At 43.3% G+C, this 17,283-nt stretch overlaps 2 protein-coding genes across 4 annotated transcripts; one reads left to right on the top strand and one right to left on the bottom strand.

Moving 5' to 3' along the window:
- The first annotated feature begins 325 nt into the window (after positions 1 to 325).
- LOC106806019 (ras-like protein family member 11A) lies at positions 326 to 3,111 on the top strand. The gene is made up of 4 exons (XM_014807846.1): positions 326 to 342; positions 987 to 991; positions 1,287 to 1,330; positions 2,372 to 3,111. The coding sequence occupies exons 1-4, from the start codon at positions 326 to 328 to the stop codon at positions 2,870 to 2,872; spliced, it is 567 nt and encodes a 188-aa protein (XP_014663332.1). The 3' UTR covers positions 2,873 to 3,111.
- Positions 3,112 to 4,333: 1,222 nt separating this feature from the next.
- Positions 4,334 to 16,198, bottom strand: LOC106806023 (tRNA (uracil-5-)-methyltransferase homolog A-like). Of its 3 annotated transcripts, none has more exons than XM_014807849.1 (16): positions 16,094 to 16,198; positions 12,990 to 13,460; positions 12,512 to 12,606; positions 11,962 to 12,037; positions 11,627 to 11,845; positions 11,236 to 11,379; positions 10,380 to 10,550; positions 9,794 to 9,904; positions 9,255 to 9,394; positions 8,834 to 8,885; positions 8,098 to 8,280; positions 7,153 to 7,228; positions 6,551 to 6,676; positions 5,874 to 5,970; positions 5,084 to 5,619; positions 4,334 to 5,024 (listed from the first exon to the last, which is right to left on the bottom strand). In XM_014807849.1, exons 2-16 carry the CDS (start codon positions 13,437 to 13,439, stop codon positions 4,966 to 4,968), a joined length of 2,535 nt encoding a protein of 844 aa, XP_014663335.1. In that variant the 5' UTR covers positions 13,440 to 13,460; positions 16,094 to 16,198; the 3' UTR covers positions 4,334 to 4,965. The 3 variants fall into 3 exon arrangements, with proteins under 3 accessions (XP_014663335.1, XP_014663338.1, XP_014663337.1); XM_014807852.1 differs by having other exon boundaries at positions 4,334 to 5,116; positions 5,189 to 5,619; positions 16,106 to 16,198; XM_014807851.1 differs by having other exon boundaries at positions 4,334 to 5,619; positions 16,106 to 16,198.
- Between the last annotated feature and the right edge of the window lie 1,085 nt (positions 16,199 to 17,283).

The following is a 17,283-nucleotide window of genomic DNA, read 5'->3' as shown; positions in this document are numbered from 1 at the left end:
ACACACACACACACACACACACACACACACACACACACCACGCGCGCACGCCGGTGAACGATCGAGGGTCGCGCTGCTCCATCGTCGAGAGACGAGTGCATACAGCTGCTGATCTGCTGCTGCGTATTCTCCCGTGTCTTACGTTGGGCTTACGTTTACAGTCGGAAGTAGTTCTATAGCGACGGGTTGATAATGCCACGTGAACTAAAATTGGCCTCCGCTGATGAAATGTTATTACGCGCAGCCAAGCCCCGGTAAAATGTTTCAGTCGTAATGAATAAAACTTTTCTATACGCAATTAATCCGTAACTCTGGAATACACCGAATGCCGTCGAAGCACGAGTACAAGATATCCTGTTTAATATCATGTAGTACCGGTAAAATCCGCAACCGACCTGTTTACGGGTTAGCTTACAGAGTTAGAAGAACCCGCCGCTGATCTATAGTTCGAACCATGAGTGGAAACTAGTACAGTCAACTCTGTATTAGCGGTTACTTAAACAGAACGGACACCTGTTGAAAGCGGCCATGAAGATATTTTTCATTAATAAGAATTTTGGATTATACGGCTGTATTCAATTAAATCTTGTTAATTGAAGACTCTTATATCATCGGCTGATTTACCGTCTTAGATAATTAACTGTTACTGCAACTATTTTGGTTTAGTCTAACTACTTATTATACCTATAACATCATGCCACCTAACTCTAATCTAGTATAAAGGAAGTAATTACACAATGTTGAGAAATGTGTAGAAATCAGTGAAATATGATGAAATAAGAAGAATCGGTGAACGTAACGAAACACGGCGTAAAATAACGTTACGTGCCGTAAATAATTGTCGTAACATAATTAAGCGAGGCTATCATTACGATCAGGAGTGAATAAAAAACAAAGTTTGTTTTAGTACCTTTGCTGTTTTCCTTCAGCTATATACAGATTTGACGGTGTCATTGCCAACTTTATAGCTGAACAACAACGGCTAGTATAGGTACACCGCCGATTTTTCATGCCGCATTGCAGCGGACTTCCCACTAGAGCCGGTCCACGTCAATATTTCACACGTGTTTGTTTACGTAATGGTCAGATTCGTGAATTTATCGCAGCTATCGAGTCGGATTATGAGCATGCTGTGAACGCAATCGCTGGTTTAACACGCCTATTCATTAGTTCACACAAACCGTAAATTGCACCGCGCGCACTCTCGCAGCTGCGCGACTGGCAGCTGGCTGCAAAATTTACAGCGGATATGTGGTACACTTTAACGGTATTATTTTCAATTTTAGACAGTTCAACGACGCAGACATTTCAAGCGTACGACGTAGAGTCGGTAAACATTTTCTGTAGGTATGTGTGCATGTATGTATTTGCACTCTTTAATATCTTTACTATTCACTATTTGTTTTCCAACCAAACTACTCTCTCCCACTGACGTATTTCACATTTTCGGCCATCTCCAGCGGAAACAAAATTAATTGAAAAACAACTAATGCTAGTATTATTATATCACCTTGCCTTGTGTTGACATTACTGGCGTACACATCCGTCTTTTCTTACTATTAGTGCGTACTTAAATATGACGCTCGCCTACGAATCTCGCTAATTGGGCAAAACTGCCAGCGCCTATAATCACGTGCCGTCTGATTAGTGTAATTCTATGTGATTATGACAAATCAGCCTGCCTGCGTCGGCATGCCGACGACGCAATATATGTGTAATAAACAGATCTACGCGCGTAGGCGGGCGCGTATCTGTGGGAGGGGAGAGGGGCGAACAGTTGAACAGCGGATTAAAGATATAAGATATGCGACAAACAACGCGACTCCGCTCGACGAAAACAGGTCTCTCTTGAGCTATAGTGTAATCTGTACAACAGCCATCGCCTCCCCCATAGCTTTCCAGCTTCTTTTATAACCTCCACCATGCCTTCCTTATAGCCTTCCCTATCGCTTTCCTATTGCCTCACTCATCTTTTCCTCTATTACCTCCCCCCCAGCCTCCCCCATCGCCTCCCCCATCGCCTCTTACACAACCTCCCCCATAGCCTCCCACATAGCCTCCTCCATGGTTTCATCCATGCTCTCGTCATGCTATCGCCTCGTCGCCTTCGGAGGTCGTTACGATAGACAGAGTGCAAACATAGCACGCGCCGCCGACTAACTCCTAAAATTAGACGCGCCTTCTGGGACGTCAGACAAGCGAGCGCCGGAGAGACGTTATCTATAGCGACGACGCCGTGTTTCATTGCCTCACATAACATTCGTTAGCATCGCCTACAGCAGCAGCAGAGGCAGTAGCTACATCAGCTAAAATAACAATTACATATATATATATATATATATATATATCGGTCCGTTTCCTTGCTCTGCAGGAGTTCCCGACGGCTGAGTGGGATGCGGAGATACACTGGGCCGACGGCTTCCTTCTAGCCTTCTCCGTCACCGACAAGGAGTCCTTCGGGCAGATCGCCAAGATACGCGACTACATCGCCGTCGCGCGCGACGACGACAACCCGCCGATCGTCCTCGTCGCCAACAAGGTCGACCTCGTGCACATGCGCGTCGTCTCGCCGCAAGACGTCGCCTCGCTGGCGCTGCGCATGCGCTGTCTGTGCCGCGAGGTGGCGGCCAGCGAGGACATCGACCGCGTGCGTGATGTGTTCGCCGATCTGTTTCGAGCTGTTCGACTCAAGCATAAGCAGGGCAGACGTAAAGGCAGCGACGGCCTGCTCATGCATAAGGAGCGCTCGCGGTTGCGCATGGCCTTCAACTTGTTCGTCAAGGACAAGAACACGGGTGACGGAGGCGACTCGCGCAGGGGAGAGGAAGACTTCGGTCACTTGCTAGCGAGAGATCGGACGTACACGATGTGAAAGCCGACCGCGAGGGGGCGGTATCGTCAGTGACTTCTGTGGCCCGTATGTCATTACATTACGAGGGGTCATCACTATATTATGGGGAATCGACCCTGTGTCACTGGGGATTATTCCCATATTACGGGGGTCGCGAAGAAAATACTTAGCATTGTCTTCAATGTGTAATGCAACATTGCAAGCACTTTCGCCGTTTCAATGATAAAATGGTGAATAAATACAAATTATATTTACTACCAGTCTTTGTTTGTGTACTACCTGTTGTCTAATAATTCCACGTAAATGCTTTAAAAATGCTCCCCCGCAACACACAATATCACCGCACGCACGAAAGAGGAGTATTTAAGCGATATTTATGGGGAATTCTTTCTAATAATAAGCAAAAGAGAGACAGAGCGTGAGAGAGTAGATAAACATGATATGTATGTATGGTAGTAAATACAATTCGTGTTTATTTACTATCCTGTTATTATTTACACGGCCCAGGACATGCCTGTGTAAAACATATACTAACAAAAAACTCATGTACTCTTTATTAATAGGAATGATCCCTTCTTTGTAAAGTTATACATATGCGTAACACAGAATTTTAAGTCCGCTCAATGGTTACTGTATGTATTGATGCTTTTTCTGCTTTACGAACCATTTTTTGTAAAAAATATTCCATGCTACTCCAATGTCATACTATGGTGTAATGAGCCTGATGAACCGGCTGGAGTAATAAGCTTGAAAACAGTCTTTAAAAATTGAAAACACCTTAATCCTACGAATTCACCGTAAGTGGTTACATGTGTGCGTGTGTGCGCGAGCCCGGCGCGGGTGCGTGTAAATATATTATAGCAATGTATAAATATAATTGCCGCCATTTATTAGACTGAGAGTAATCATCATTTTAGTGTTATATATTTGCAATCACTTACAAAATAAATATAAATTACACACGGTTACATTGGCACCGTCTAAAAGGTTTCATCTCTACAATCTGTTCCTCGGATTGAAACGTCTCATAATGTAAACCCACATATTGTGTAACATAGTAGCGTTGTAGTAGTGTAGTGTGGTATAGAGTACGTATTACGATGTCTACATCGAATCAACCGGCTAGTGAAACCAGGCTCATAAAATCTATTCCTGTTCTAATGAGGAGTGAGTGACGAGTGAGGGCAAACTCAGTCGTTTTTGTAACTTACTGCATCGGAACACAGATCGGAATGTTTACCACTTGTCTTCACCCTTGTATCTAAAATTTGCACTTTTTTGGGGAGGTGGGCCCATCTTCCACATCTAAAGACAGCTACGTCTCTAGCATTTACCCAAGTAGTACAAGAAACTCAACTATGTTCTTCGGATTTGAGTTCTGCTCACTGACCATGTCATCTGATTTGTAGAGTTCATATCATCTATTCACACATCTTCTGTGATAGAATGGGACATGGGTTAGAACTACTAACCGACAGAAGGTGCTTTTAAAATATCACTTTATTACACTAAATTAAACTAGTAATCACAATTTGTTTCTAATTTTTACATCAGATATACATACGGCCAATAGATCACACACTGTCTCTGTGTTTCTCATAGTAATATAGAAGTATCTGTAGTAAAAGTACTATATAAAAAAATTCTTGATGTGATCACGAAAACAAATCTGTATGCAAATGTTCACTAACCTGTAATTTTTGTTAAACACACATGAAAATAAAAGGCAGATTGCATGTATAGACTACCGTGACAGAAACCGACAACAAACGCAGTCTGGTACGATGATGACTGTAGCTGTAGTTTTATTGCTGCAATACGTAACCTTGTATATAAATTATGCACTGCAACCAGCAGGAGAGCACAAAAACTAGAATTCCTTAACACATCATATTACTTGATTGGTAATTGATACACATCATATTTACTCCCCACCGACTGCGATGTAAGTCTGCGGCTACACACACGTGCAGTGGAAAAACTTTAAAACCAATCCAACCTAAAAAACAGAGAGAATGTTCGAGCAGACGTTTGACCCATGAAATTGGCATGCGACAACTCGATACTTCTATCACGTTATACTCATCTTGTCAACTGCTCACGTATGTACTTCATTACTGGCACGTGCTGACACCTGTGCCGACTGCATTGGTATCATCTACATTTCTTGCAGTTTTCTTTGCTGCCACCATTACTGGCTATCGTTCGTTGCACCCTCGACATTTCCTGTAGTTTTACTAGCCACATCATCTGTGGTGCTGCCACCTGTACTGGCTGTTGTAGCGCCATCTGCATTTCCTGTAGTTGTACGAGCCACATCATCTGTGGTGCTGCCACCTGTACTGGCTGTTGTAGCGCCATCTACATTTCCTGCAGGCGTAGAATCTACATCGTCCATGGTGCTGTCACTGGTGCACTGTGGCAAAGTGCGAACTTCCTTGTCAGGAGTAACGTCACGTGGCTTAACATCAGTAGAGCCACCTTCAGCATTGACTGGAGCAGCAGCAGCAGCTGCTGCTGCACTGGCTACCGCAGGGACGCTTGTTGCAACTACGCCAGCACCATCTATGTTTTCCACGTTGGTCGCAGCATCTGCGTCGGTGTCGTGCGCATTTACCGATGACGCGTCAGAGACAGGCTGATGCGATCCTCTCTCGAACAGGAGCACCAGCTCGACGTGATTTGTGTGCGGGAAAAGGTCAACAGGTGTCGCCACGATCGGTCGAAACGGCTCGCCACGAAACTTATTGGAGGCAGGTCGCACGAGACTGCAACATTGCAAAAACACGAAAGTATTTGTAAAATAATGGTAAAAATACGATCGGAAATTGGTGACGCTCATAGAGATGTCAGAGGGCCCTGTAATGAATAATCGAATACTGTTCAAAAAGATAATAGAACAATGTACAATTATTTATTCATCTTACAATGGCCCACTTGAGCACATGCACTGACTCGCATATCGCACTTGACACAATGCCAATGCACTGGAGAATATTGGACAAACTCGTGCCGCACTTACTCGAGAAAGTTGTGCTTTGCCAGCTGTGCATTGCAGGAGACATAGATGAGTCTGTTGATCTGTTTGCACCTGCGGATTGCTTGTATCACCTTCACACCTGCAAGACAGCTTGAAGGTTAAAGTGCGGCAATGACAGTGAGGGAGATACTCACACAAACAGTAAAGGAAACACTAGCACAGATAGTCTAGCAAGATGCCAGCACATGCAGTGAGCGAGATTTCTGTAAAGACAGACAGACGTGTATACAAGCAGATATGCATATATCTGAGCAGAGATAAAACTGACTTTGAGGACAGCAATCAGGTGCAGATGAGCTGAGGTAGACAAGAAGCCAGGCAGACATGTAAAAACACACAGGAGGCTTACACCTCACACAAAGCACTCACGCACGCACGCACGCACACACGCACACACATACACACACAGCCATGCGCACAGGCATGTGCACGCATGTAACTGGTAGGCAGCGACAGATATAAGAAGCCGCATGCTGACGTGTACAGGCAGACACAGTCATATATATCTGCAAGGCACACACAGACATATATGCATGCAGAGATGTAGATAAAGAGATGCAGAGACAGATATATTTATGCATGCACAAGCAGAGGAGGCAGAGACCCACACGCACGCATGACAGATGCCTCATAGTGTGAAGAAAGATATGAAAACTCACTGCATCCGGCTCGGGGTGGATCCAATATGGCTACCACGTCCTTACAGTAGTACGGCGACAACTTGCCAACAAGCTCCGGGACCTCTTGCATTGCATCGCCACAGATGTACTCAATATTGCTGATGCCTGTAATCAGATGTATGCAACACATGATATCAAGTTATCAACATTCAACGTAGCACGACTCAGGGATTCATGTCCCGTCATCACAAGCATGACCTGCTAGTTTGAGGAAGGACGAAGACTGGAATTTAGCTATGTCCAGACACTCCCAGTCTAGCATTTACAGGTGCTGTGGGTATACGTATTACCAGCAGACCATATGCGTGACAGTGAGCTGTATGTGCAGGCAAAGTGCAGCCAAATATATCAGCATATCCTATGAGTTAACCTCATCAAAAGGACATGCAAGCCCTGTCAATCTCCAGTGGGTGGGGATCAGGGCCAAACTGTGAGTGCCTTAAATCACTTAAAAGCCAGAGTTTGTTCCTTTAATATGCAGCTCAGTTAGCACACTGCTTTTACATGCTTTCCACGGTGGACGTGTCATTGCAAGAGGAGCAAATCAATGTCTAATTATGTTAGTATCTATGCGGATTTACCGTTGACTTTTGCATTGTATCGTGCGTCGTCCACCGCCTCCTGTATCAGCTCAAACCCATACACCTTCTTCACTTGCTAAACGTGAAATAAAAAATCGAAATAAAATGCAGCACACACATATAAATGATTTCTATTTATTTCACCTGTCAATTCATTACAGCTTGTACTACATTTCTGTGGCAATTGAAACCATGCCTATCCCAGTTTTATCCTCTTTCTTTGCCATGTACACTCACATCTGTTGTAATGGTTACTCAAAAGAAAAACTACCTAGTGTCCTTTATAAGTAAGTTTTTTAAAGGTGTTTGTTCTATATAGGCGGCATTATTGTATACCCGCCACTCACGAGGCTTTTAATCAGTGCCGTATAGACAATTAGTACGTGACCATTCTATAAAGGTGATTTCACTGTGTAACTGCCACAGCGAAATGCCAAGTGCCCTTTATAGACAGGTGTCCATTTTGCAGAGGGAGCGGACACTAAAACATATTTAGCAAGCTTCGGCGATTGTCATGCACATCATCCAGATACCCAAATCAGTGCCGTATAGACAATTAGTACGTGTCCATTTTATAAAGGTGATTTCACTGTGTAACTGCCACAGCGAAATGTCAAGTGCCCTTTATAGACAGGTGTCCATTTTGCAGAGGGAGCGGACACTAAAACATATTTAGCAAGCTTCGGCGATTGTCATGCACATCATCCAGATACCCAAATCAGTGCCGTATAGACAATTAGTACGTGACCATTCTATAAAGGTGATTTCACTGTGTAACTGCCACAGCGAAATGCCAAGTGCCCTTTATAGACAGGTGTCCATTTTGCAGAGGGAACGAACACTAAAACATATTTAGCAAGCTTCTGCGATTGTCATGCACATCATCCAGATACCCAAATCTCGTCAGAATTGCCATTGCATTCCTACTGAATTTCTGCAACCAACCTTTGCGAGCGTCTGACCAATGGTTCCAGTTCCACAGCAGATGTCCAGCAGGACCGTGTCTTCGTTCAGCTTGCAGACGTCGCCTACAACTGAATAAAGAACCTCGGTGGCAAGGGTGTTCACTTGGAAGAACGAGCTGGGGGAGATACGGAACCCAAGTCCCAGCAGACGCTCCGTGATAGCCTGCAAGTAAAGCGCATTGATCACAGACTTGTCGGTCGGTCTGCCGCTATGAGAGAATGACAAGCTTATCAGTCGATGCCATTGAGATGTAAGGTTGACAATGAACAGTTAGCAGTTATCACTAAACTGCATCAGGGTGTGAAATCGAGATTGAGAAAATGGAAAACGGAAATGGATATTGAATGAAACCAGAAACATAATTAAAGTCAATAAATAGACACTACAAATTACTAAAAATGATTACATTACTGATACGATTAAAGAACATTCAATCCAACCATATCACATGTTGTGAGGTTAGAAGATACAGAAAGGCGAGCAGAAAACATCCCATTGTAGATATCTGCCCATTTTTACATTTACTAACTAATCTGTTAGGAATCTATTATCACCAAATAATCACCATTTTCAGAGAGCCCAAGTCCGAAATTTGAAGTACACACAGTAGTACGTATTACCCTTGTTTTAAAAGCTAGTATAGAACACCGACTTTGAAACCAAACCTCACATCGACAATACAGATCTATGTGATACGATGTCCTTACGTACATACCTTTTCCCCCATAATGTGCTGCCATTGCAGATCTGAAGATGAGCCAGTCTGCCTAGGAACAACAACGATAGTTAACCCCATGTAGAGATGGTAGTCTTATTTTATGCTCCATATGACTGTTAACGTTTAATGCTTATATTTTGCCTTTAAAATTTTCGTATTATTGAGTTTTTGTATTGCCTACTTTCATGTATGAAATGGCAGGATTGAACTTATATACACACAAATAAATGTACTTAATTTAAAATAACTTGCAGTTATTTATTTCAACAAAATTTAACAGTGGCAAAACATAATCTGAATACCATTCTAAACAATCAAAAATCAACATCCTAAAATCTCGACTAGATATCAACCCTCGGAGTGATTATATTTTTGCATGGAAATAGGTTCTGAATGTAAACAAGCGTTTGCATCTTACTTCCTGATTGTAAATGTAATGTACAGCGAAGTCACATTCACTGCAGCTCCTGGACCGGTCGTAAAGAATTCCTTCAGTGCTGCCATCTCTTGCTGAGTTTCAGAATCAGTTAGGGTTTGGCGACGCATGCAGAACCCTAGCTGCCATCACAACAGAAGAATTCTGAAATGACTGCATCATCTTACGACCTTCCAACCATTAAATGATCTAACGTTTGAGGTCACGGGCATTTCAGGGATCGGTGGCAAAGCGAAACAGGTAGTAGGCAAAAACTTTGCGCAGTGCATTTGCTTCATACATAATATAATGACTCAGGTGTACTGGACTCATTCAAAACTAAAACAAAAATATCAAAATGAAACAAGATATGGGTTCAGCACCCACTACAGTACAGTTCAACTCTCTGTCCGTACACTCGTCAGTTTGGAGGCAGGCTGAATCACGCGTTGATCAGCCTGCTGAACTCAAGTTTTGACTGGGTAATCCTCTACGCCTGATCCGTAGTGATTCCTAATAGATTACCAATTTTTACTACTCACCATCACTTCCTTGCTCTCGGTGGTGCGACACAGGACACTCTCCCAATAACCACTGTGAGTCTGAGAGTCAAACACTTCATATGTTGATGCTCTGACATACTGCTCTATCACCTGTGCATGATATACATAAAAACAAGAGCGTATTAAGTATACCTTAATACTTAATATATACACGCCATACTTAATACGCTCTTGATAAAAATATAGGGTGTTTTAGGAAATGTAGTGCTAGATGCCATCTCCCGCTAAACCTAATGTGCTTATACTATTTTCCATATCAAAGATAACCTTCAGCCTAACTGGAAATTAACCCCATCGTATAACACAAGCACCAACGACCAAGGAATACGATACAACCACATTTATACACTAGTGAGAGCATTGTTATATATAACAAGCCAATTGCGCACAGCAACTTTTGAGCATTACAAATTGAAGCTAGTCTTCCTGTATTACCACGTAAACAGCACAAGCAGCATTAACGGCAGTTATAATCACGTGTTTAGCACAAGATAGCAATGCGACACATCTGACGCATTTCGTCGCCACGAATACTTCACATGACAGAGAGAAGAAGGTTGCTCACCCGCACTACGTTCTTCACGTAATCCGGAACGACGTCGATGCCGTACGGTTCGACGACGCCGGTCGAGCCCGCCTCGTAGCGTCCGACGCGGAAGCCGACCGTGCGAACGCGAGTGTCCGGCCGCAGACCGCAGCTGAAGCTCAGCTTGTTACGAGATCCCTCTATCCTGGGCTGCAGTAAGCACACTTACAAGATATATGTGTGTATAATATATATATATATATGCATGTGTGTGTGCGTGCGTGCGTTGTGTGTGCGCGCATGTGCATGCGTATGTGTGCGCTCACGTGCGTGCATGTGTACATATATAAATGGCTTGCCCCAGGAATTTCAGAAGGTATGCTGGGCAAACATGCAATTCATCCCCGATGATTACTAATTGGAGTCAATTATGCATGTCGTAAGTGGCCCCAATATGCAGATAAACTCGATCGGTACGGAGACGTATATATCAAGCTGTAAACAACACAATGTGATCACGTTGGGATTGTCAAATGTAGACACAGCTGGGAATTAAGGCTTCGGGGCATGTCAATTGGGCAATTAATGAATGTTGAAGGAGTTATGGGACGTTTCATATGAGCTTCACTTTGAAGGCATGTTTGACCCGACATGCATTGAAGGCCTGGCGAGAACCCTGGCATATATTACGCGGCTGTGAAAAATACAACATTGTACTTAGTTCAGAGGATGTCACGACATACTTCACATATCATGCCCCAAAAATCAACATTACCCCTGACCTCTGTTAATTTGCAAAATTTATTTTGTCGGTCTGCGAAACTCCATGTTGCCTCTTGCAATCAGGCAATAATTCTATAACATTATTAATTTAACTAGACATGCATGTGCTTACACTTGGCCTAATATCTTCGAGCTTGCAGCACATGTTATTGTTGGCTTTTCGCTGAGCTTGGATCCAGCGATGTTGAGAGTTGTCAACGTCGGACATGGATCGTGCAAACGTTGTCAAGAACGAAACTATAGATCTCTGCTTTACCTGAGAATATACGTCAATGATTACCAGCTGGGGAAACAAATGCATGTCCATGAATGAAAACTTCACCCACGATGAGCTACACTACATGAGTAGCAAGCTGCAAAGATAGCCAATGACTGTAGCATTTAACTGTTACCTAATATTATCAGGAGTGTATATAATATATATATATCTATATTAGATATCTAATCTATCGATAGATAGATAAATAGATAATCTATATTTTACTCCCCTGATATCATCTCACCTCCAACTGTTCCTCGTACGGCGTATTCCACAGCGGGGTCAATCTCTCCTTGACCTGATCCTCCAGCGAGGATGACTCATCAACCTCTGCTCGTTTTCCCTGCGTGTGGCCCCCCTTGTTCGTCGTCACTCTCTGCCTCTTGACAGACTGGTTACCACCATCATCATTCGTGTCCTCCTGCCTTCTCTTCACGATCGGGTCGACCTTTGCATTTGCTATCTAAGCAGATGCAGAGACAGGGGCAGTTATAGATGTTTTGAGCTCAATTGTGTACAATATAGCATAGTGTAAATACCATCACATTGTGTGAAGACATGCTTGAAACGTTTACTTACCTTGACGCGAAAAGTACATCCTTTCCAGACGTGGCCGTTTAGCTTTTTAATTGCTTCCTGTCTGTCCTCTTCGCACCTTTAAAAAAAACCCACGCCTTACAGACTCATGTAATGAGTATGCACAGACTAATTTCTCTTTTCTTCTATGATAACAACTGCAGGGCTCCTTAAAATAATATAAAACTCCAGCCTAAATTAAATAAATTTTTATGAAAGCGAGTCTGCTCTGCTTAAAATACAAAATATTTTGTCTTGTAAACTTTCACTGAATCGATGGAAGAAAGCAGATATAGAATGAATTGCGCAATAACAGAACAGTCGTGACCAGTCTCATGAGATTGCCGACTCGAACCATGATCCCTGTAGATGTGAAATGGTGTGTGCTATCAATTTGGGCACATGTCTGCCCTCTACATTTCTGTTTTTGTTTCCGTTGTAGTACGTTGCAGTATCCAAATTTGGCATCAAGGCAACGGAAGTTCGAGTTAACTTTTTCCATACTCTATCTATATTTGGCATGGGTCTGTGTTGTCTGCTTGGGATCACTCACCTGAAGGTCACGAAGCAGTAGCTAGGGCCCGTAGCACGCATGGATTTCACTTTGACTGGCTTCAGACCTTGATTGGTAATCCTCTTCTTCAATTGCTAAATGCATAATATGAAGACATGCAATAGAGATTCATCATGCAAGGAGGGACAATTAGAATAAGGTGCCTTACCTGGCAACAAGGTTGATGTAATGACATTTAGAAGTTTAGCAAGCGAGCGGAGGGCCGGTAAACAGGAAACCCAATTATCTCACCAAAATTTACTAACTCTCTCGAACTTCCTATGTTGTTCGAACAATTATGAAATTTAAACATTTACTACTAAATTGACATCATAATGAGCCTCATTAATTTCGATAAGTTACAAATCTGTAACACACTGGTTGGTAGCAAGTCATGCACTATCGACTGTGCTATCGCTTGCTCTATCTCCATATAAAAATGGATTGTTATGATAAGAGGAAGTGTAAGTCAACTCACACTGTGCCCAAAATACTTGGGTAAGTTTTGGATCTCAATTTTGTAGATCTCCGAAGTGAACAGCCCTGCCCGGCCATCGACGTACGTTGACGTATTCTTTTCGCAATTGTCTGTATCGCCATCTGCCATATTGCCTTCTCTGGTAATTGCCTCCATGGCTTCATCTTCCTCATTTACACAACCCAGAGTGGCCTGATTACCCTCCGCCTCTGTGTCTGCCACAATGGCATGAGCCTTCTCCTCATCCTTGTCCTCCTGTCCTTCTCCCATTTTAGCTTCAGAGGTGTAGTCTTCTTTTTTCACATCAAGGATGTTGGTCTTATCCTCCTCTTCCTTTGCACCCACCATGATGCACTGACTTTGTGCCACTATGTCAGGGGGCCTAATAGTAATACTAGATTCAGCTTCCGGACGACCTAAGGCAACTTGGGAATCTTTGTCCTCATTCATTGTGGTAATGAAATCAATATGCTAAAAAAATTATATACATTTGTGGAAATTTCCAGTATACTGTATATAGTATTATAATAGTATTAGTATTTCATACTCATAGCTCTAGCATTGCACAGTGCATGGTGCCTGGTGCACAGGCGCTTGGAGCGTTTCAATAAAATATAATGCTAAATAAAAATGCTCTCTATTTACTACTAAAGTCTTAATGTTTCTATACTCTCTTTCACCTATTATTGCCGACAATTTCCTGCAAATGCCGTCCAAATGCTCATCTGCAACAAACGCTGGCTGCCGCTGCACACTGACACATAAATTAAATATATATAGCCAATGACACTATATATTTACAGAGTGGCTATATGCCTGGCAGCCGGCATATATCTGACGGCTGCCAGGCACGGTCTTCGATTTCCTAAATGCCCGGCAGTTTTTAATTTCCAGCGTTATCTCAAGTAAACAAGGGTTAGGGTTAGGAACTGCCGGGCATTTAGGAAATCGAAGACCGTGCCCGGCTGCCGGGCATATAGCCACAGCGATATATTTATGTGTCAGTGTGGCTGATAGGGTCTATGTCCCCCAGGGTACTGCCGGAACGTACCCTGGGTAACAGGCTTTCATTTTTAAGGGGCGCGATCGCGCTCGCGCTCCACCGCGCACCCGAAATTGTGCCATGGTGCGCGCATCATCGCGCCTCATAAAAGTGGTTGAAATCGCGCACCAAAATTATGTCTATTACGCTCCATAGAGTTCTCAATGTAGGGGGTACAAAAAGGTTAGCAACACACAACAATTTGTGGTGTGTAAGTAACTGAACGTATGGCAGAGGTACAGGTCTGGTTACTACCCTCTGGTTTATATATATATATAAATACAACTAAACAACAGCATCCAAATACAGGTACCACAAGTTACCTGCTCGTTTTCTACTATACGTGACGAGAAGTGGTTTTCTGCCGACGTGAAACAGTCGTAGGGCTGGAGGGGCTACATACGTGGCTACTACGTACAAGTAATTTGGCTAGTTTGTTGATGGATTGTGATGATATTTTGTGCTGAAATATGCAGGTACATGGATTAGAATCTCTAAGGATGGAAATCAGAATAAATAAAACAAGTTTATTTCTACATTCGATCAACTCTTTTATTAATCTATGTGCTAGAGTTGGGTTGTTGGATGAAAAAAATGTAATCCTGACAAAGCCATTGAATGAATGAAGGTGAAGATGAATGATAATCAGTAGATTGACATGACATCCCAATTTTCGTTTTGGATTTCACTCTAGCCCTCAAGGAGCTCTCCATCATCCCTTTTAAAGGTGTGATTTTTAGTGGAGCTCTCCATCATGCCTCTTAAGGGTGTGATTTTTTAGTGGAGCTCTCCATCATGCCTCTTAAGGGTGTGATTTTTTAGTGGAGCTCTCCATCATGACTCTTAAGGGTGTGATTATGGAGCGTGAAAAGTCCCCCTATGGTGTCCTAGGGGAGTCATTAGTAGTCCTCCTGTACTTTTCAAATCTGAAAGCCTGGGGTAAGGTCCGGTATACCGCAACGTACCCTGGTAACTATCTAATATGCCGGACCGTACCTCGCCTACTCCAAACCGTAACCTGACTTTCAGCCAATGTCGTAATACAAACCGCTTGTGGGCAGGAAACGCGCCGCTTTATGCTCCCGTTCCTTGTTTCCGGTCCGTTCCCGCAAAATATTCGTAACCCTTAACCTGTTACGTTTCAACTTTCACCTCCCGACCCTTTCTACAAGTGTCAGCGAGTCTATACGTTTCCAACCCATTAAGATAATCATACAAATTTTCCTGTTCCACCACAACACTTTGAGCCATCTTTCAAAAATTTCGCGCGAAAATGCGCGAAAATGTCGTAAGCATTGCAAAAGGAAAACGCATTCCCGATCATCGCGATATTTGCAAAAGGATTGCGCGCATCAGTGTATATAGGTTGAAATTTCTTCTTGGTTTCACAGTTTCATACTCCAATCCAACTTTATAAAGATATCATACAGGTCTGTATGTATATTTCAAATTTTGCGACATCAGTAGTGGGCGGAAAAGGGAGGCAGGGTACGATAGGGAGTAAGCGAGGTACGGTCCGGCATATCAGATAGTTACCAGGGTACGTTCCGGCAGTACCCTGGGGGACATAGAGTCGCCTATCTGGCTATCAGCGTCAGTGTGCAGCGGCAGCCAGCGTTTGTTGCAGATGATCGAGCATTTGGACGGCATTTGCAGGAAATTGTCGGCAATAACAGGTGAAAGAGAGTATAGAAACATTAAGACTTTGGCAGTAAATAGATTTCGTATTTATTTATCATTATATTTTATTGAAACGCTCCAAGTCCAAGTGCGTGTGGCCTGGAGTGGAGGGTGGTAGCAGGGTAGGTATTGTAGGTATTGAGTATTGGTGTATTGGTGTGTATTGGTGTATTGGGAGTATTGGTGTGCCAGTATTGGTGCCTGTGGCTGTTGTACACTAGCCATTGCGCAGCAACAAGTTACCCTTTCGCTTCACACTACGTGGCATGAAAAAGTCAGGAACGAGACGATACGCGTAAGAAATATAATACCTAAATTAACTTATGTGTATATTGAATTCGGATTATTATTCATTCATATGCGATCGCTAAACTCAACTTACTCGTAAACTTACCACAGCGTGTTACCGGCCAGAGGCACTTGAAGCGTTTCAATAAAATATATAGGGGCCTACGCAGGGGTCGTGTGCTGTGCACGGCGACAGTTAAATGGTGGAAATCCACTTTAGGCACCTTAGGTATCACCTATGGTATCACGAAGTGATGCACAGATTTCTGTGTATTAGCTATTACCCACTCATGCACAGACTTTCCTTATAATTATATATAATATATCAAGGATTCATGCACAAATGTTTAACTGCCCACATAGCCATGCTTTAAAGCGCCACCTCTCGGACAAAAATACTACTATTATACCACTAAAAATTATGTTGTGTATTTTTATTTGTATTATATGATTTATTATTAATTAAACTATTAATTACTAATTACCAATTACACTATTGTTTATTAAGTACACTATTAATTACTAATTACATTGTTAATTACTAATTACACTATTAATTACGAGAGAGGAAGATGAAGCCATGATGGTTAGAGGGAGAGAGGAAGCCGTGATGGTTAGAGGGAGAGAGGAAGCCGTGATGGTTAGAGAGAGAGGAAGCCATGAGGGTTAGAGGGAGAGAGGAAGCCATGATGGTTAGAGGGAGAGAGGAAGCCATGATGGTTAGAGGGAGAGAGGAAGCCATGATGGTTAGAGGGAGAGAGGAAGCCGTGATGGTTAGAGGGAGAGAGGAAGCCATGAGGGTTAGAGGGAGAGAGGAAGCCATGATGGTTAGAGGGAGAGAGGAAGCCGTGATGGTTAGAGGGAGAGAGGAAGCCATGATGGTTAGAGGGAGAGAGGAAGCCGTGATGGTTAGAGGGAAAGAGGAAGCCGTTATGGTTAGAGGGAGAGAGGAAGCCGTGATGGTTAGAGGGAGAGAGGAAGCCGTGATCGTTAGAGGGAGAGAGGAAGCCATAATGGTTAGAGGGAGAGAGGAAGCCGTGATGGTTAGAGGGAGAGAGGAAGCCATGAGGGTTAGAGGGAGAGAGGAAGCCATGATGGTTAGAGGGAGAGAGGAAGCCATGAGGGTTAGAGGGAGAGAGGAAGCCATGAGGGTTAGAGAGAGAGAGAGGAAGCCGTGATGGTTAGAGAGAGAGAGGAAGCCATGAGGGTTAGAGAGAGAGGAAGCCATGAGGGTTAGAGAGAGAGGAAGCCATGAGGGTTAGAGAGAGAGGAAGCCATGAGGGT

Source organism: Priapulus caudatus, unplaced genomic scaffold (assembly GCF_000485595.1).
Source record: "Priapulus caudatus unplaced genomic scaffold, Priapulus_caudatus-5.0.1 Scaffold137, whole genome shotgun sequence".
NCBI lineage: Eukaryota > Metazoa > Priapulida > Priapulimorpha > Priapulimorphida > Priapulidae > Priapulus > Priapulus caudatus.
Note: the sequence above shows the minus strand (reverse complement) of the source record. Positions and strands in the feature narration are given on the sequence as shown.

Coding starts and splice junctions, on each gene's coding strand:
- LOC106806019 (XM_014807846.1), top strand. Junction 1,331..2,371: donor AAGCGTACGACGTAGAGTCG/GTAAACATTTTC, acceptor CTTGCTCTGCAG/GAGTTCCCGACGGCTGAGTG.
- LOC106806023 (XM_014807849.1), bottom strand. CDS start 13,439: ATGAATGAGGACAAAGATTCCCAAGTTGCCTTAGGTCGTCCGGAAGCT. Junction 8,886..9,254: donor ATTACATTTACAATCAGGAA/GTAAGATGCAAA, acceptor TGTTGTTCCTAG/GCAGACTGGCTCATCTTCAG. Junction 5,025..5,083: donor AGATGATGTGGCTAGTAAAA/CTACAGGAAATG, acceptor CAGCAAAGAAAA/CTGCAAGAAATGTAGATGAT.